This window comes from Mytilus californianus, unplaced genomic scaffold, assembly GCF_021869535.1.
Source record: "Mytilus californianus isolate M0D057914Y unplaced genomic scaffold, xbMytCali1.0.p SCAF_9, whole genome shotgun sequence".
NCBI classification, from domain to species: domain Eukaryota; kingdom Metazoa; phylum Mollusca; class Bivalvia; order Mytilida; family Mytilidae; genus Mytilus; species Mytilus californianus.
In genome coordinates this window covers 34,687,159-34,706,826 of record NW_026262745.1, presented here as the reverse complement: position 1 = coordinate 34,706,826, position 19,668 = coordinate 34,687,159, and the positions used below count along the sequence as shown (strand labels likewise).

Here is a 19,668-nt window from a genome sequence, read left to right as displayed (position 1 = left end):
TGACCTCACTTTCATGGTTTACTGACTGCTTGAAAAAAAATAAAAATTTGTCATTTGAAGTACAAAATGTACTCACATTCTATGAGTAATAGTATAACTATATTTGGTATATATGGCTTCATTGCAAGGTCTATGTCTGTCAGACCTGACCTCATTTACAGATCGGCAATCAAGGTTAAGTTTACATGGTCAAGTCCGTATCTCAAATACAAAAAGCAAAAGATCAACTATATTTGGTGTATAGAATGATTGTAAGTTGTACATGTCAGACTTGCAGGTTTCATCTGACCTTGACCTCATTTTCATGGTTCATTGGACAATATTTTGTTTTTGTGGTTCGATCTATTTCTCAGAAACTAAGCAATAGGGCCTCTATGTTTGGTGTGAAATGATTGTAAGATGTCTTTTCCATTTTTGAGATTTCATGACCTTGACCTCATATTCATGATTTTGTTAGGTACTATAAGCAATTGGACAATTATATTTGATGTATCGAATGAATGTAAAGTGTACACGTCTGTCTGGCAGCAGGGGGTTCATATGGCATAGACTTTTATTTTTTAATGGTTCATTGGTCAATGTAAAGTTTTCATGGTTTTGTCAGTTTATCAGATACTAAAAGCAATAGGTATTAAAACTACCGGTATATTTTGTGTATGGAATGATTGTAAGGTGTAATGTCGGTCTTGCAGATCTGACCTTGATCTCATTTTAATGGTTCATTGGTCAATCAATGTTAAATTTTGTGGTTTGGCCTGTTTTCAAGATCTATAAGCAATAGGACCACTTTACCTGGTGTATGTAAGTATTGATTGTAAGGTGAACATGCCTGTCAGGCATCTGACCTTTACCTCATTTTCATGGATTATTGATAATGTTAAATTTATGTGTAACTTGTAAAACCTTCATATTAAAGCAAAGGCTCACATGGCCCTTAGGTCCAGGTGAGCTATAAATAGAGATTTGTGGTTTACATGCCAATTAGACTACAATCTACAGCACAGGGACCAAATACACAGTTGGAAGACCACATTCTTTTGGTTTTATTAGCAGTCTAATTTGCATATAAACATCTCCTTTTGTTCACACTGAATTTGACTTCAAGTGAAGGAATCTGATCATACTGTTAGCCACCCTTTTTTTCAAAATAGTAAGATAGATTATGTTTTCCAGTCCACGATTTATTGACTGATGTTTTATCAACCTGCACAAATATAACGTCTTTGCATTGCCTTCATTTGGGTTGAGAAAAATGGTCTACTGGAAATTCAGAAATTATTGAGAGGTTTTAATTAATGCTAATAGTGCTACGAGGCGAGTATTGCAATACGAACTCACATTCTGATATCTGATACATATATCTGGATGAAGCTTTCCCTAAAATTGCAATAATTATTCTCATATTTTTGTAAAGTCTTTAAATATCACCATAATTAGTGTACGCAATAATTTCAGAATTTACAGTATTATGTCTTTCGTCAGTTGTTTTTGTGTTTGGAAATGATTTAATGAGTCCATCCTGTTTTGGGAATATTTTTCAGTTTTGTGGTGTTGTTTTCATGCCATTGTCCACTCAGGGTTGAATGTAGAAATTATTGATCCTGCCCAATTCTTTATATTCGAGTTTACAGCTTGTTCTTTGGTAGATACAAGTGTAGTTGATTCATTGGCAATCATAACACATTTCCATATCTTTATATTGTATATTATCTTACTGGAAAATTGGTTGAGAAAAAGGTACAACCAACCTTTGTTGATGTTGAATCAGATAAAGAAGTTTTAGAGCTTTTTTCCTAATGCTTGTAGTTTAACAGTTTGGTTGGCTTGCTCGCTTGGTTTGTATATATGTTTGCTCAAGCATTGTAGTTAAGATTGACATCTGCAATCAATAGATATGCGGGGCTTTTCAGCTTGTATACATTATACTTAAATGTTATTGGATGTTAAGTACAATGCAGAGTATAATGTATACAAGCTGAAGCCCCGCATATCTATTGATTGCAGATGTCAATCTTAATTACACAGATTGAGCAAACATTTATACAAACAAAGCAAGCCAACCAATCCGTTAAAGTACAAGCATTAGGAAATTAGCTCTAAAGGTTTTACAAACTATGATTGATTTTTGTTTGCCTTATGTTCAGTGAACCAAATTATAGGTTAATGATTGAAAAGCAGTTTTTAAAATACAATTTAATGAGATGAAATGTTAACTGGTTAGGAAGTGATGAATATAAAGGAACAATTTAAGTTGTCTTATGATAATTTGAACAAATGGAATGGAATTAAAGATAATTCAGGAGCTCTATTAAGAGCTGGAGTGTTATCAGAAAAAACAAAAGAATAAATTTAGCGGTCTTAAACCTTGTATTGGCTTAATTTCAACACACACTGAAAATTATTCTGACAAAATTTTTATTTTTTCCTACATTTTTTACATGTAAATAACAATGATTCAATGACAGTCAAAGTTAAAAATACACCTGTATCATGATGAAAATAATGTAAATGTATGTTTATGACGTGTAAAGCTTTGATTCCTTTCAAATTTTAATTTCATGAATCTATTGACAACACTCTACTGGTGACTGCAGTTAAAATGATTAAAATTCATTTTCCTAAAGGTTCGCTACAACCTTTTAAACTGTATTTCAATATGAAAAACCTGTACACTGGTACTTCACCCTAATTTTCCTTATCGAGTTAAATGTTTGACATGCATCATTAAAAAATTAAACTTATAAAAAATTTAGAAAAGCACATCAAGGTCTGGCAGAATATTTATCTAATAAAATTGAGAATAACATAACTATGGTTCAAAGACAATGGTAAGGATACATTTTCCTTGTTAAAAACTTCACAAATATTGTTAAAAAAAAAAGAAATTTTACAGAATGTAAATTATGCATGCCAAACTAACAACGGTTTGGCTTATTTAAATAATAAATAGTTTTTCCTATTTTAGAAATCTATATTGCATGAATCTGAACCAATTCCTGAAAGAATTAGATACCTAAACATGTAGAGGTCAAAGGCCATAAAATAACATCATTCTGATTCAATATGATATGACAATGAAGTGTGATGAGTTAAAAACAATCTGTACAAAAATCCACATAATTTACACTTCTCGCCTCCTTACTGAAGCGTCCATTTCACTTTACAACTTTTGATGTGTATGACTGACAATGATATTTTAGCATGACCAGAAAACACAACATATAATATTCAAAGTCCTCCTGTTTGTTGCTGAAATACGTCTATCGAGTCCCCATCTTCCATGTCCAGCTGAAATTGAAAAACATATCATTATTAATTACATAAAGAGAGAACACAAGACTAAGAAAACCCTAACAGATTAATATGCCAGTGTATGTACATGTTAATGCTTGTTGTCCATAATGTGAGAAATTCAATGTAAATGACAACTTTTGAATGGTCCTTGTTAAAATTTTTTCCCCGATTGGGATTTTTACAGCTCTACATATGGTTATATGTTAGACCATCTAATAAGTCGTTAACGATGGAGTAATATATCTTTGTGGACATTTGATTTCTTGGTTTTACTAAAGTCTGTCTATAGGCCTAGCAAATGTATGGTTGGTTGAATATTTCAATTTGTGTTTTCCTATAGCCATGAAAGTAAGTATACCACAAACAATGATGAATCCACAGCAACTAATTTTGTTTTGATGTTTAGTTGCTGTTTCACTGACATATTTCTTTCAGTTTCCTTTATTTGCATTGCTTCAATTATCTGTTAGTTTATCTATCACATAAATCAAGTAACATGCACCATTTTTTATTTATTTAATCTTCTGAAACAGTGCATTCATTCCAAGGGGTCAACACTCTTCCGAATTTTAGGGAGAAGTGACTTCTGTCCAACAGGGACACTGCAGGGAGAATTGAGGGATCACATTAATGCTTTAAATGAACTAAATTTCCAAGTATATTTTTTTTATTTTTAGGATCCTTTTGCACAATCACAGCTAAGGTGTTTTTTCCATGCCTTGTGAATGAATTGAATGAATTGAAAAATAATACATTGATCAAATTTTTCTGCATTTAAAAGCTTTTTCAAACGAAAGTCTGGTTAGATTTGCCCAGATAAAGCAAGAACTTGGGACCCCCCCCCCCCCAAAAAAAAAAACCAAACCCAGAAGGAAAGTATGAAACATCTTGAATACACTCTCTTTCATTGTCAATATCTTAATCAATCGATATACTTATTTTTCAAATTAGTTTGAATGACTTTTGGGTGTTTGTCACTAAGGACTTTCTCAAAATATGAAACATTTTGCTTATCAGTTGTTCCATTTCAATTACACTTGCAATGTCAAGTGAATGAGTGCCTAATTTGCACACTACATGTAGATTTAACCTATTGCTGTTAATTAATCTAACCAAAAATTATAACAGAACCATCTTTGGTGGAATTAATGCCACATTTATGACATCACATATGTCATGCACTTAAATAATATATCATATTCATCTAATATCATGAATATCAATAACCCCCAAGGGTGACTGGGGAATAGAATTATGGTCACCATTGGTCTTCCTCCAACCTGCTGTAAAACCCTTGCTAAAGTGGGGCGTCCGTTTGGCTGTGCGGGATGTACAAATTTGCAGCCACGTCCGGTCAGAATGGGGACGTTAAATCCGATGTCTCGTGTAAAGAGAGTGCTACGCTCTTTGCATGTTAAGAACCCTTGCAACAACTCTCTGAGGGGTCCGTAGGTGACCTGTTGCAAGGCTAAATTTCTGTCCCTATCCAATATACCCTCATTTCCCGTGGCAGTCTAAATTTCTCCGACCTTAATCCCAGACGCCCCTATTACAAAACCTACCTATTGTATTTATTGTTAATTTGTTCTCGTCCTGAATATGCATGAAATATTTGCCACTGGACATTAAGCAACCAACAATCAATCAATCTAATATCAATATTATTATTAAGAGGAAGTCAAAATGAAAGCAAACTGGGTTTTTCTGTATACAGTAATCTACTAGTCTCATTGTAAAGTTTAAATAGGGTAGGCATGGAAATTTATGGTAGGTAGGGAAACAGGAAATCAAACATTCTTTTTAGGCTCTATGATGAATATTACCTGTGAGGGTGTGTCTGTTTCATTTATTGGATTTCCATCAAATCTGAATCTTACTGCTCCCATTTTTAAACCCTGTCAAAAAAGGCAATAAGTAGTCTTAATTATTACCTCAAAACTAAGAACATGTATGTCTAAGTAATGGATACTGAAATGTTACTGCAACAATAAATCATTGAACATTTTTACACTGTATTGTATTAAATACATGTACATGTATAGCCAATGTAACTAATCCTATATGACATTTATTTTAATTAAAGTAACAAATTCTAAAATTACATGAATCTGTAAATTTTTTTTTTGCATAAATTACTTCATGTGTGTGATTTTCTGTGTCATACTTTGTTTTCTGATTAATATATTTTATAAATTGTTGTTTAGCATTAGTAAAACTGTATTATTCTTTTGGACATCTAAACCATATTTCAGTTACTAGTACAAGTACAAACCTTTTAACACTACGTAAGATAAAACAGTTAACTAAATTTGTTTATAAATACTGTGTTCTTCCCGAGGCCTTATAGCAACATAGTACTTTATTCTTTAATCTTGTAATAAAATGTATTAATAATTTGGTGCATTAAATTCAGGGAAAAAAAGAGTTATTTCTAAATCCCAATTTTGGTTCCATAACATGTTCAGTCACAGTTTCTACTACAGACAGTGAGACTTACAGCTCTATCACAATATGCAGACATCAGTTTCCGTAATGGTGTGTTGCGTTTAATTTTGAAATGTACCACACTGCCATCTTGACCCGTTACTTTTAAGTTTATATGTTCAGAACCTTCTGGTTTTACATCTTCAATCTAAAATACAAAAAAATATCAATTAAAGGCTAGAAAATTCATAAATATGATAAAATCTAACGACAACAGAAGGCTAATACCTGAATAATCTTGCATTGTTATTGTTTAATTGGAAGACATGACTCAAAATAATGAGGATACGGCCAATTAAAATAAATCAATAGATTTTCATCCCCGCCTACCCTTTCGAAAATTTCCAGCTGAGAAAAATTTATCTTTCTCCATTTTGTTCATTTCTATTTCCATCAACCAAGCTGAGAATTTCATTTCATTCAAAACTGCCTGTTGCAAAATTTGAGTTTCGTATTCTTTGAGTATATCTTACCAAAATAATTAAGTCGATATAATCTGCTGCTCTGTGATGACAACATTATATTCCGAGAAAACAGATTGATTACGAGAAGGGCCTGAAAATTTTCAGGGTTATCATACCAGTAATAAGAGGTGCCAAAGAATGAAAATCATGGTATGTCACAAATTTCAGTGATTAGTGGATTTTTAAATTTATAATAACTTGGTGTTAGGAAATTTGGACTGTGAATGAAATTAAAAGCGCAAGAATCATGGCCCACATTGGACCACAAAAAATATTTTGTCTGTTCAAAGTTACATCATTAAAAAATGAAATACTCCGCAGGGCGCAGCTTGATACGACCGCAGAGGTCGAACCCTGAACAGTTGGGGCAAGTATGGACACAACATTCAAGCTTGATACAGCTTTGCATTTGGATTGTGATTAAATATTTGACACAGCATAGGTTTCTGACACAGAATGAATGTGGTCTAAGAACTTAAAAATTTTAAATTGGACATTCACCTATTATGGTCCAATATCCAAAATCTAAATACATGGTTAGATTCAGCATATCAAAGAACCCCAAGAATTCAATTTTTGATGAAATCAAACAAAGTTTAATTTTAGACCCTTTTGACCTCAATGTGGACAAAGTTGATAACGGGGCCCAAAAATCAAAATACATGGTTAGATTCAGCATATCAAAGAACCCCATATATTCAATTTTTGTTGAAATCAAACAAAGTTTAATTTTGGACCCCGATTTGGACCACCTGGAAAATTGGGCCCATAATCAAAAATCTAAATACATGTTTAGATTCAGCATATCAAAGAACCCTAAGAATTCAATTTTTGTTAAAATCAAACTAAGTTTAATTTTGGACCCTTTGGACCTTAATGCAGACCAATTTGAAAACGGAACCAATAAACTGCTTCGCTGAGCGCAGCTAGATACGCCCGCAGAGGTCCAACCCTGAACAGTTGGGGCAAAAATGGACACAATATTCAAGCTTGATTCAGGTCTGAATTTGGATTGTAATTAAATATTTGACATATTATAGGTTTCTGAATAAATGTAGTCAAAGAACTTGAAATTGGTTATATGAATTGAATTTATATTCAATTAAAGATTTCTTGCTGTTGTGCAATACTTAGTATATCTGTTTTCAGACTATAAACAAATAAAGTTCAATTTATTCTCAATGTCATATTAGAAATTTATGAAAATAAAAAGGGAGCTTACATCAATAGATATAAACAATTCACCAAAGTTTCATGAGAATTGGTGACAGCAGTTTTGAGTTATTGTCCAAAAACTGGAAAATCACCCCTTTTTTTAATGAATAAAACCCCATAACTCAGAAATGTAAAATGTAAAATTTATAAAATTCTAAAGGGAGCTTACATCAATACATACAAACAATTCACCAAATTTTCATAAGAATTGCTGAAAGCATTTTTGAGTTTTTGTCCGAAAACTGGAAAATCCCCCCTTTTTTTATGAATAAAACCCTGTAACTCGGAAACGTAAAATCTAAAATTTATAAAAATCAAAAGGGAGCCCATGTTAATAGATATAAACAATTCACCAAAGTTTCATGAGAATTGGTGACAGCAGTTTTGAGTTATTGTCCAAAAACTGGAAAATCCCCCCTTTTTTTATGAATAAAACCCTGTAACTCGGAAACGTAAATTCTAAAATTTATAAAAATCAAAAGGGAGCTCATGTCAATAGATATAAACAATTCACCACAATTTCTTGCAAGTTGGTGAAAGCATTCTTCACTTATTGTCCGAAAACTGGAAAATCCCCCTTTTTTTAATGAATAAAACCCCACAACATGGAAACGTAAAATCTAAATTTTATAAAAAACGAAAGGGAGCTCACGTCAATAGATATAAACAATTCACCAAAGTTTTATGCAAATTGGTTAAAGCATTTTTGAGTTAATGTCCGACATGTTGACCATAATACGTCCCGTAAACGGGCCTATAAAAATTAAGAATCTAATTACATGGTTAGATTTGGCATATCAAAGAACCCCAATAATTCAAATTTGATGAAATCAAACAAAGTTTAATTTTGGACCCTTTGGACCTCAATGTGGACCAATTTAAAAACGGGGCCCAAAATCCAAAAACTAAATACACGGTTAGATTCAGCATATTAAAGAACCCCAAGAATTCAAGAATAAAAGCCCATTGAAATTGGTCAAGAAATAAGCAATTTATACGAAGTATCTTCTTTTGCACAATACTGTGCAATTAAATATTTCTTGCTATTGCGCAATACTGTACAATTGACAATTTCTTGCTATTGCGCAATATTGTGCTATTGGATATTTCTTGCTATTGCGCAATACTGTGCAATTGAAGATTTCTTGCTATTGCGCAATACTGTGCAATTGAAGATTTCTTGCTATTGTGCAATACTGTGCAATTGAAAATTTCTTGCTATTGCACAATACTTATTATATAATAATTTACACATCCTGTTTGGTGTGTATCTCCTTCCATATCATTATTATTTGCTTTTAAATATAAATCAGAAATAACCAACTTAAAATGGGAAATTTTAAAAGAAAAAAAAAAGGAAAAAAAGAAAAAAAGGAAACCCCCCAATTTTTTGAACCCCCTTATTGTCATCACCCCAAAACTCAATCCCAGCCTTCCCTTTGTGGTATGGTACCTTGCAGTACAATTTCAGAGAGATCCATACACTTGAACACAAGTTATTGTCTGGAAACTAGAAAAATGCTAATTTTTGGCCCCTTTTTGGCCCCCCAATTCCTAAACGTTTCGGCAATTACCCCCAAACTCAATTCCAGCTTTCCCTTTGTGATATGGAACCTTGTAGTACAATTTCAGAAAGATACATACACTTACACACAAGTTATTGTCATGAAACTAGAAAAATGCTTGTTTTTTGCCCCTTTTTTGGCCCCTAATTCCTAAAATTTTGAAGCAATTACCCCAAAATCAATCCCAGCATTCCTTTTGTGATATGGAACCTTGTGGTACAATGTCAGAGAGATCCATACATTAACACACAAGTTATGTCTGGAAGTTACAAAAATGCTTATTTTTGGCCCCTTTTTCCTTTACTGTTGGTACCATAACCCCCAAAATCAATCCCAACCTTCCTTTTGTGGTATTGAACCTTGTGGTAAAATTTCATAGAGATCCATTCACTTAAACTAAAGTTAGAGTGCGAAAACCAATGTGTCTTCGGACGACGACGACGCCAACATATGACCACAAAATTTTTTTTGTGGTCGTATAAAAATAGGGTAAGTAGGTCGGCATTTCCAACTCATTTTTTATGACATGATTTTGAGTCGCGCAGTCTGTCTTGTCCATGGGCCGAGTTTAGCTGTATTTTTAATGATTGGATTATTTCCCATGGTTATCGATTGGAAAAAAAATGGTGGCAAAGTGTTTATTTCATCACAAGAGTCACAAGTTTCCTTAAAACAGCTGTTATATTCACAATTGTGACCATTGGGATGTATCAGCTGCAGGCAATTTATTTAATTGGCAATTCTTAACTTCGCTTTTGACACGAATTCAATTAAATTTCCACTTTATGACGGAAATAAGATGACTTAGGGTCAACGCTCAAAAGTAGGGTCGGTCAGGTAACCGTAAACAGACATATTTTTTTTTGGCCTTGGTATAAAAAACAAGACAGGAATTAAGAACTTGACACAAGCACAAACCTATGCGATGATAATTTACAGTTTATTGTAGGACCGTATTTTGATTACCAAAAGTCAGCCAACCAATAGCAAGATTTACCCCATAACTAATTTTTGTTGACAAACATCAACCACCCTCTATCCCCAGCCACTCAATAAAGTCATTAAACAACTTCTTCTTTTGGTAAAATTTATGTTTTTCATTGCATGTTTATATTTGCATATTTCAAAAGAATCTTAGGCGCATCAACCCTAGTATTTTCAACTCAGTTTGAGTTTTCATTTTACCCTGTACTCATAGAACTTTTGTTTTATACCAATACATATGCCTCATCAGGGATCACCATGACCTATTTAAGCGTGGGGGTGTGCCACAGTTAAATTCCTAGTGCCATGCTTATTTTATTGTCCACCACACTTGAAAATTCAATAGAGCAGATTGAAGTTAAATTCCAGATATCCTTAATCCAATTACATGTATCATGTCAGTGGAAATTAAGAAATCTAATTAGTGTTAAATGGTGTGAACACTGCCTCAATGGATGTTCATGGACAGCTGATTGCATTATTTACATTGTCTCGCATGGTTGAACAAGGTAACATCTAATGAACGATCATGACCCAGTTTCTTCAATTTGTCAAGTAAAAATTGTTTTCAACTATTCTATAAATACAAATGCTTGACTGTACCTCAAATGGAATGTATGTATCCAGACTATATTAATAAAAGCAGTAATCCAATAAATACAAATGCTTGACTGTACCTCAAATGGAATGTATGTATCCAGACAATATTAATAAAAGCAGTAATCTAGAAAACAAATGAATTCCCTTACCGCATCTTAAAGTTTGGGAATTTCCTTTAGTTGACAACCATGTCACATGTGCTCTTTTGGCGTAAAATACTGGGAAACACCTTAATAACAAACAACACTGTGTGGTTATTTATGGACAGTTAATAGACAGCTAAGATAGGAGTGTCATTAAATCTCATTTGAAGTATGAATATTATCTAAAAAAAGAGTAAAATTGGATATATATAATTCCTTTACATCATTTTATAGGAAGAGGGGGTTAATTTCATAATATTGTCATTTTATATAACAAATACGATCTAATATGCTGGATAGACTTATTGGTTGAAATGGCTATGAAATTTTGTAAGACTGAAAATGTTTTTTTTATTATTAATTCCATCATAATTTCTATAATACCACAAGGCAATTTAAATTAAATCTAAATTTGTCATGAAAGAAAGCTCCTTAAAATAATAAAATTGTTTAATGCATCCTTTATCACATGAAAAGCAATATGTGGATCCCTCACTTATCCCTGAAATCTGGGTAGCCATATTAGGTTTTTAGTAAAAACTTTTTACTTCTTCCTTGTTTAATAGGTTCCTAAAAGTGTGGTGACCACTAATAGGACCAACTACAAAATGTATGTAGGCCCCTTTCCAAATTAGCTATATATGACAACAACTTGTAAGATATAAAATTCGTAAGGGTTCCGCGGCACCCAGTGTCTCGCCTACTTTTGCTGTTAACCCTTTCGCTGATGAGTCCCGGTTTACCAGGATTCACGCTTCAGACAGCTGACGATGAGTCCCATTTTACCAGGATCGGAATACCTCTTTTATATTTCCCGCTCAAAACAGTGTAAACACGAGTTATCTTTCTTTGTTGAATACCCGGATGAAAGTGTAAACATGGCGCTTCCGTTTGTTGAAAACCTTGTCAAAATCAGAGGAAATTTATGGAATTTACGAGAATTTGAAATGAGGGAACATTTTTTTTGAAAGAATATGGAAGAATTGAAGCCAAACTAGTATACTTTTTTGACATAAAATGTCGTTTTATGTACAAAACACTTGGAATGGACATCGTTCAGTGTAAGGAATTTGTACAACCTCATTAAATTTTTCAAAATTTTGCCGTTTTGGGGTTAAAAAAATTACGATTTTGGGTCAAAGAGCAGAATTTTGAGAATTTCACCTAGATAATGCCAAAAATTTGAAAATTTGAATATTTTATAAAGAAAAAATTATCAAAACATGAACAAAACTGTGAACATGGTGTTAGTGAATGAAATAAAGACACAAATAACTACAGACAAGTTTTTATTGACATTTATTATGAAGATCTCCCACCTGAGTAATAGTAGCCAGGGAAGCCATCGTCTCAGAGTAGCTTCTGTCTGGGCAGCTATCGGTGAAAGGGTTAATCACAGGCTCAACAAAAATGAGGAAAAAATTAATAAAAATATTCCTCTCTATACTATCTTTTGATTGTAAGTAGCTTCTGTCCAAGTTTGGTAAAAATCCAGGATAGTTTATGAATCTAATAACTGTTTTAAAAACTTAAACTTATAAGTAAACATGGTAAACTACGGAAAAAATGGAACAAAATTTTAACAAAATTTCCTTCTAGATACTAGCTTTTTATCATAAACAAGCTCCTGTCCAAGTTTAGTACAAATCCAGGATAGTTTAAGAAAGTTGTTAAAATTTTAAAAACTTTAACCACAGAGTGAATGTAATGTTTCTTGGCAGAAAAACTTATAAAATACGGAAAAAATGGAATTTTTTTTTTACAAAATTTTCTTCTGGATGCTATCTTATGATCATAAACAAGCTTCTTTCCAAGTTTGGTACAAATCCAGGATAGTTTAAGAAAGTTATTAAAATTTCAAAAACTTTAACCACAGAGTGAATATTTGTGGACGCCGCCGACGAAGGAATGTAGGATTGCTATGTCTCGCTTTTTCAACAAAAGTCGAAGGCTCGACAAAAATTAGCAACAAATAAGGAACAATTTGAGCGCAAGGAACGTTTCGACAACGCATCACACCATCTCTGATTAGACCCCCACCCTATGATTTTCATTTTGTGGTGAACCCTGCCTCATATTATAGACACTACAAACCACAGTTTAGAAAGCAAAAGAAATTTGTTGTACAAAAATGTGGTACCCTGTCTAAATGAGAGCATTTCTCCACATTTTTACTTTTTACATGAAACAAAAAAAGATTTCTTAAGCAATAAGAATAGTGGTTGCCAATCAGAATTACCTTTGCATACAAAGAACACATTATGAAATGTTTTCTGAGGAAATAAAAATTTACCAATGAAATCCTCCCACAACCCCCCTTTTTTTCAGAAAACTGGATGAAAATCTACGAATCAATTTTAGTAGACTTAAACCTTATTTTATCAATGCCTCTAGATAGGCATCCTTTAAAATTCAATAGGCTACCCATCAGGCTTAAATTAAAATATTGTTTGTTTGCAGTTTACCGACCGACCCTCGAAAATCCGCCCGACTGTGAAAATTTTATTGCTTTTAATTTGAAGAAATTATTTTTATTTTTCTATTGACGCAATCCGGAACTTCTGGTCGTTTCCGGAATTGATTTAAAGTCTGGGTCGATTACACGTTTCAATTTCGGTTTTTCATACCTTCTTGTCAAGCGTACATGGGACCGTTTAAGGCCAAAATAAATAAATGGTGTGTTTCCGGTTTCCCGACCCTACCTCCGTTTCCGACGCCGACCCTAAACATTTTATTGACAAAAATGAAAATAAAAATTCAAAATCCGGATTTTTCAGTCTGTCCGGATCAGATTATTCGTTTAGAGTACTATAGATCTTCAAAGCGTTTGATAATAACGACCAATATTGTTAAGTAAAGCGTTTCAAGGACCAAGATTTTAAATAAACAAGCATGGCTTTTCGGCAACCGTGTAGCGTATTAGCTGTCAAATATGTGAAATGTGATCACATAGACACAAAATATAATGACATCAGTTCCGGATAATTACGATATGATGAATCTTTTTGAAGAACATCAAGCGGACCTATAGACAAAAAAAATATGAAGTTGAAGCACTATGCTCAACTTCTTTGTACAGGTACAAGCGAGATTTTTTAAATATTTGTATATATAATGAATAGTGTATTCAGTATATATACATATATTAACTAAATCTCGTCTTGTACCTGTGCTTCTTTGGACCAAAAGTCAGAATCGTTTCAGGTTGGACAGACTGTATGATCTGTCGGTAAATTGACTAACAATTTTATAGTAAAATGAGTTCAAATTTACTGCTAAAATCAATCCAGCTTTGATGTAAAACATGCTCTTACGAATGTTGTACAGAATTGTGCTCAGGACGCAACACAAACGGCTGTTAATGCTTTTTAGTTTATGATGGCAAGGGGACAGACAATGTGGAGAAACAAGAAAGGTGAAACTTGAGAAGCTTTCCCCAGTAGGCAGACATGGTGTATGATTCATATTCATTTATAAATGAATCTGCCCCAGCACCATGTCTACTTTTATTCTTTTTTATTTCTCTGGCTGGTCCCATAACAATTTATATAAGAAAAGGGAAAAAATCCTGTCATATTTACATCTGCAATTTATTTGACCAGTAGATTAATGAGGTACCTTCATGACGAATTGTCACGAAATAGAAGTTCCTTCATAATAGAAGTTCCAACTGGAAAAAGTGTTCTGGAATAAATTTTACAGTATATGTTCCTAACAGAATGAATGGTTTAGAATATTTGTTCCAACAGGAACAAATATTATGACATTGGTTATAACAAAGTTTCCAGTGGAACTTCTGTTAGGCAGAACAATTATATGTAGACACAATAACGCTAAAAAATCTTGCCAAACGACTTTAACGGTAATTTTTGGTGCATGACAATAAAATGTACATTTTCTTTTAGATGGTAAAAAAATCGACTGGTTTTGACGAATCACTTAAATTTTTTTTCAAAAATAACGGTTACTATAATTATTTGAGACCTCTGACCAAGGATTTGAATAGTATACAAATCCTTGCTCTGAAGAATCACGATCAGGATATTTTGATGAATTAAGGTAAAATTTTAACCAATTTGACGCTAACGGTAGCCGATAATGACCGTTTGACGCCTGACGGTAAAGGGCATTACTACCCTCATTAATAAGACAAAAGATTTCACATTCTCACTCTTCTCAAAACCTGGAATTTTAATATTGTCAGAACCACCCAATCTTCAAACAACATCACATTCTGTCAAACATCAAAACACATCTGTTTATTAAATAAAGAGGGTGCAAGGGCAGCTAGAGTATTAACCCTCAAAAAATCATAATTATCTGCTGCTTAGCATCGGTTCACAGTGTTTTCAAGGGGTACTAATCTGCTTCCACATGTATACCCTGTGTGACATTTACATTTTTAGGTTCAAGGAGGCCCAACATAATAACATACCATGCCAGATTTTTTACTGCCATTTTTGGTTTAAGATAATAAATCGTGAAGAACATACACTTTTCTTTTTACGACCATAAAATTTTCATTAAAGTTTATTTTCATATTTCTGACGCAGAACTAAAACAGAAAATTAAAAAAGCTGTAGACTTAATTACTATTCTAAATATCAAAGAAGCCCGCACATCAAACTATTTGATTTAGAACTTTTTTCTCCTGTCGACCCATCAATAAAAAAAAAATAAAATGTTTTCATAAAATAAAATGTTTTACCTACCTACCCTACCTAATTTTTTTGGAGGTGAAATAGGAAACACACTATTAATTTATTTTGGCCTAATAATAAAGCACATGGAGATTGTTTACAGGTATCTATGAAGACATGGATGAGTACTTTGCGCTGTCATTTTCTGTCAATTTTAAAACAACAACCAAAAAAGTTTAATAGTAAACTGTTTATACAGATTCAGACAGATATCATTGACAATTTGAGAACGCATGATGCAGCGGATATTCATAAAACCGACACGATAACCGTTTCCATCTCAAACAGATCGGGTACAGAATCTCTTGAGCCCGACTTTATGGAACCAATATCAGTGGTTAAACAATTTGACAGCAGCCTGAAGTATGCCATAGTTTCTATAAAACGTTGTGAAGACAACAAGGATGAAACCACTTCTCCATGACTTCATGGATACCTGTAAACACGACAGGAAGGGCGCATTTGAAATTTATAATCGATAGACAATGCCAAATCTATAAGAAGCCACAGAAACTACACAAAGATGTAAAGAAAATGAATGGTTGGCTTGTAAAAATAAATATACTTTCTCTATGTTAAATCTATCTTCTATTGCAATGAGTATGCTCCTTTAGGATAAGGGGAGCTACCCCACTCATTGCAATTCTTCTCCCTCTTACAATATTAAATATACCCAAACAGTGTGGCTTGTGTGAATTGAATTAAAACATGTCCTTAGGAGCTATGCTGCCAATTTTTTATGCAGTCAAAACATTTCAGCACAAACCATTTACTTTTAAAGGGGTGCTATTGATTTCAACCTGAAGTCCAAGATTTTTTTTCGTTTTAATTAAAGCCTGATCACATCAACATATCTTTCAAAATATAACCTTATTACATATAATTAAATATTGTTAGATTTATGAAAACAGTCAGATGTCAAATATATTTTTTCAAGTTTCCTTTTTTTTTTTAATTGAGAAAGATTCAATGGTTATTTTTTTTTATTGATAACACTCTTACATTGTCTTATGAATCTTTGATATCTACATTTTCCTAATGAAAATACTCTACTCATGAAAACTTTCTAGTAAAGAAGCATATGTCAGTGAACAATTTCTTTAAAACAATTCTAATCATTCCTTGTTTATAAGATCTTATAAGTGTTCCAGTACTAGTATTTAATAATGTCATAAATTGGATAATCACACCATGTTATAGTTTCAATTTTGGTTGAAAAGTTTCATTTCATGTTGGTTTTCAGTGTTTGTTTAAAAAAAAAATTTCTTCACAAGAAACTTGGTTTGTGTAACTGCTTGTATAAACTTCATTTTGGCTGATAAAATAAAATATTTTTCCTACCTACCGACCCTTCAGTCTGAAGGTACAGTCTGAAAACTGCAAACAAACATATTTTTAAGGTTGGCCTCACCGTGTAAGTGGCAACATTTTTTTAATTGAACTGGTTCTTTACGAACCATTCATTTCCTTTAAATTTTTTTTTTTTTTTTTATATTAGTGACTGGAAGAAATTGTAAATCATATTGTCATGTTCCTTTTGAGGCGACATATTTCTGTATCAGTTAAAACCAAAAAGATGTGTTTATCCTTATGGTCTGTCAATTTATAGTCACATCAGTCGTCAGTTGGTCAGCCGGGATAAACTACATGCATTCAAATTTCTTGTAGCCACCCTAAACATCAATCACACGAACTTTTTAGAAATTGGTTCATTAGTTTCAGAGAAGATTTTGGAAAAAAATTTAAAATGGACGAATGGTGAGGGATGTAAAAAGCTCACATGGCCCTTCTGGTTCATCAGAAGGAATTGAAATTATTTATTATCATCCAGCAAATTGAAAGTAGAAATTCTATTTCAGTTTGCAAAATTCAGTAGAATTGACATCATTGACCACAAACATTAAAGAAAATGGTGATTTTAAAATAACCGATTTTTGGTGGTGTGTGATTTCGGGGGACGGGAGGATACATTGTACATGAGTAAACTAAAGGCATGGAATGTAAGTACCTGCTGTGTGAAACAAACAGAACATGTAAATATTTAAAAATGTTGAATTACATACGAACAGAGAGGGAGTTGATAACTACGTAAAAACTCTTAGGATAATATTTCAAAATACAACCTCCCCCTTTTTTACGACATGCTAATATTTGATAGATTCGACAAAAATATACATCAATGTGTTTGATAATCGTCTTCTCATTTTTACCACAATATAATGTGTTCATAATAAAAATAAATAATTACAACCCTCCGAAATTATCAATAAATGATATTTACAAGGCCATTTTCAGACCCATGCCGGTTAAACCTTAAAATGTTGCGCGGGAAGTAAATTTGCTTTCACGTGGATATTAAAATTAAAGAAAAACATTTATAAGACAAACGGAATGTTTGGTTTATAACAAGGAAGGATGGTTACCTTTTTATCGTCTGACATTGTAATTTATATTAAAAACAAAGTCTACAGACTTCTTTTCAGTCAGACCTCCTAATCGAAAATGGAATATGGCGCACAAAGGAAATGCCAGATTCCCCCAAACGCCAATATTAAACGGATTTCGATTGGCCAATATTTTTTCTTTCATAAAACCCACGGCGTGTTAGATAGGTAAACAAATACTCCAAAATTTGTAAATAGTGTGAAAAGATAGTCTTTAGTTTCATTTACTTAGATATTGTAACGTTTTAAAAATTTTGAACTGGTTTACAAATAAAAAGAAATTTTCATGTTACTAAAAATAACATCCAATTAAAAATAGCGTAAAATGTAGCCCTACAAAGTAGGTCACGGGGTTATTGGGTTCAATTTGTCACACTTTTTCAAACGTGACAAAAACTCCCTAAATATGAAATATTGAATATTGGTCAATGTGTTTCGGTCTATGTCTGTCATAATGATTCGCCTCAATCTTCGATGATATTAGCACCTCTCGTATTATCAGTCTGAAGGTATAATACGAGTTACCTCGCTTTCCCTATCGTCGAACAGTCAGGAAACTGCCTGTCAGCCCACAATCACGTTCTCCCAGATATATTCACCGAACCCGTTCGCCCATTTTATTTTGTTTTGATTATCATAATATAAATTGGTTGTTCTAAATATTAACGTAAATTATTTGGGGGCATCATTCACTTTGGATTTGAATACTTCCTTTTATAATTTTATTGGGACGCTGAAGTACATTTTGTATGAACGTTTTTACAACCATATAATGTTACAAAAAGAAGCATTCAATTTTTATTATAAACATTTTTTATGCTACAGCCATGCAATTGAGAGTTATATCGAGCCTTTCGTTTGTTTTTCTATGCATTGTCACCGAGAGGCTGAGCACGTGTAGCCATGGCTGAGGGTCTCGATGGGTTTACAGGATAGAGAATAATGACTAAAATGAATAATGAATTGAGAAAATGAGCAAAAATACAAAGAATAGAGAATAATGGTGTGCAAAAGTATAAAGAATAACTGTGGAAAATAAAAGAATTGAATGAACGATGTACAGAATAAAGGCATCACCAAAATACATGAAAATTTGATAGTACAATCATTTTCACAAGAATTTTACAGAATAAGCGTTATTTTTAAAGATAAGGGAAAATGCCCTTAAAATTTAAAGAATACAGAAATTAGGGAACCCTATCCAGAACCTCGTAGCTGTTGTATTTGATACGGAAATAAAATATGATATTGGCGTCAGATCATACTGACCTAACTATATCAGTCCTATTCAGGACCGATAATTCTGTCGATAAATATTGGCGGGTATAAAATGTTGAAATGTATGCAATAACATATTTTTGTACTCAAGTTAAAATTTCAATATTGATTTTTTTAAAATGCCTGGATTTTGCATAAAACATTGAATTAGAAAAATACATGACAAAAATCATATGCAATGAAGTCTCGTTTAATTTTCTATGAAATAAAAAAAAATCCAGGATCCAGGATTTTGAAAAAGGGGCCCGGGGCCCCAAACTAGACAACGTCAAGAGTTGGACATCTAACTAACTAAATAGAGTTTAATGGCGACTACCTTTGTGGGTATTGCGCCAGATTACCTTATATAAAAACATTTCAAATGAATGTTTTAAAATTTATTATTATTTAGGAATTAACCTGTATTATATATTCATATTATAGTAAATTGTGAGTTTTTTTTTGTTTTTTTTCCCTTAAATTTAATCTTGATATTTAAATCTGAACTATGGTGTGTA

The 19,668-nt window shown here is 32.7% G+C and overlaps 1 protein-coding gene across 1 annotated transcript; it reads right to left on the bottom strand.

The window, feature by feature from the left end:
- Positions 1 to 2,398: 2,398 nt before the first annotated feature.
- LOC127715681 (small ubiquitin-related modifier 2-like) lies at positions 2,399 to 17,989 on the bottom strand. Its single transcript, XM_052221854.1, has 4 exons — positions 17,873 to 17,989; positions 5,792 to 5,926; positions 5,118 to 5,189; positions 2,399 to 3,288 (listed from the first exon to the last, which is right to left on the bottom strand). Exons 1-4 carry the CDS (start codon positions 17,888 to 17,890, stop codon positions 3,229 to 3,231), a joined length of 285 nt encoding a protein of 94 aa, XP_052077814.1. The 5' UTR covers positions 17,891 to 17,989; the 3' UTR covers positions 2,399 to 3,228.
- Positions 17,990 to 19,668: the final 1,679 nt, after the last annotated feature.

What these genes read in the sequence shown, in the direction of transcription:
- LOC127715681 (XM_052221854.1), bottom strand. An exon ending in CTGCATATTGTGATAGAGCT is followed by an intron (nt 5,190 to 5,791) that starts GTAAGTCTCACT and finishes CTTTTTTGACAG; the next exon opens with GGTTTAAAAATGGGAGCAGT. An exon ending in AAACAGACACACCCTCACAG is followed by an intron (nt 3,289 to 5,117) that starts GTAATATTCATC and finishes TTTCAATTTCAG; the next exon opens with CTGGACATGGAAGATGGGGA.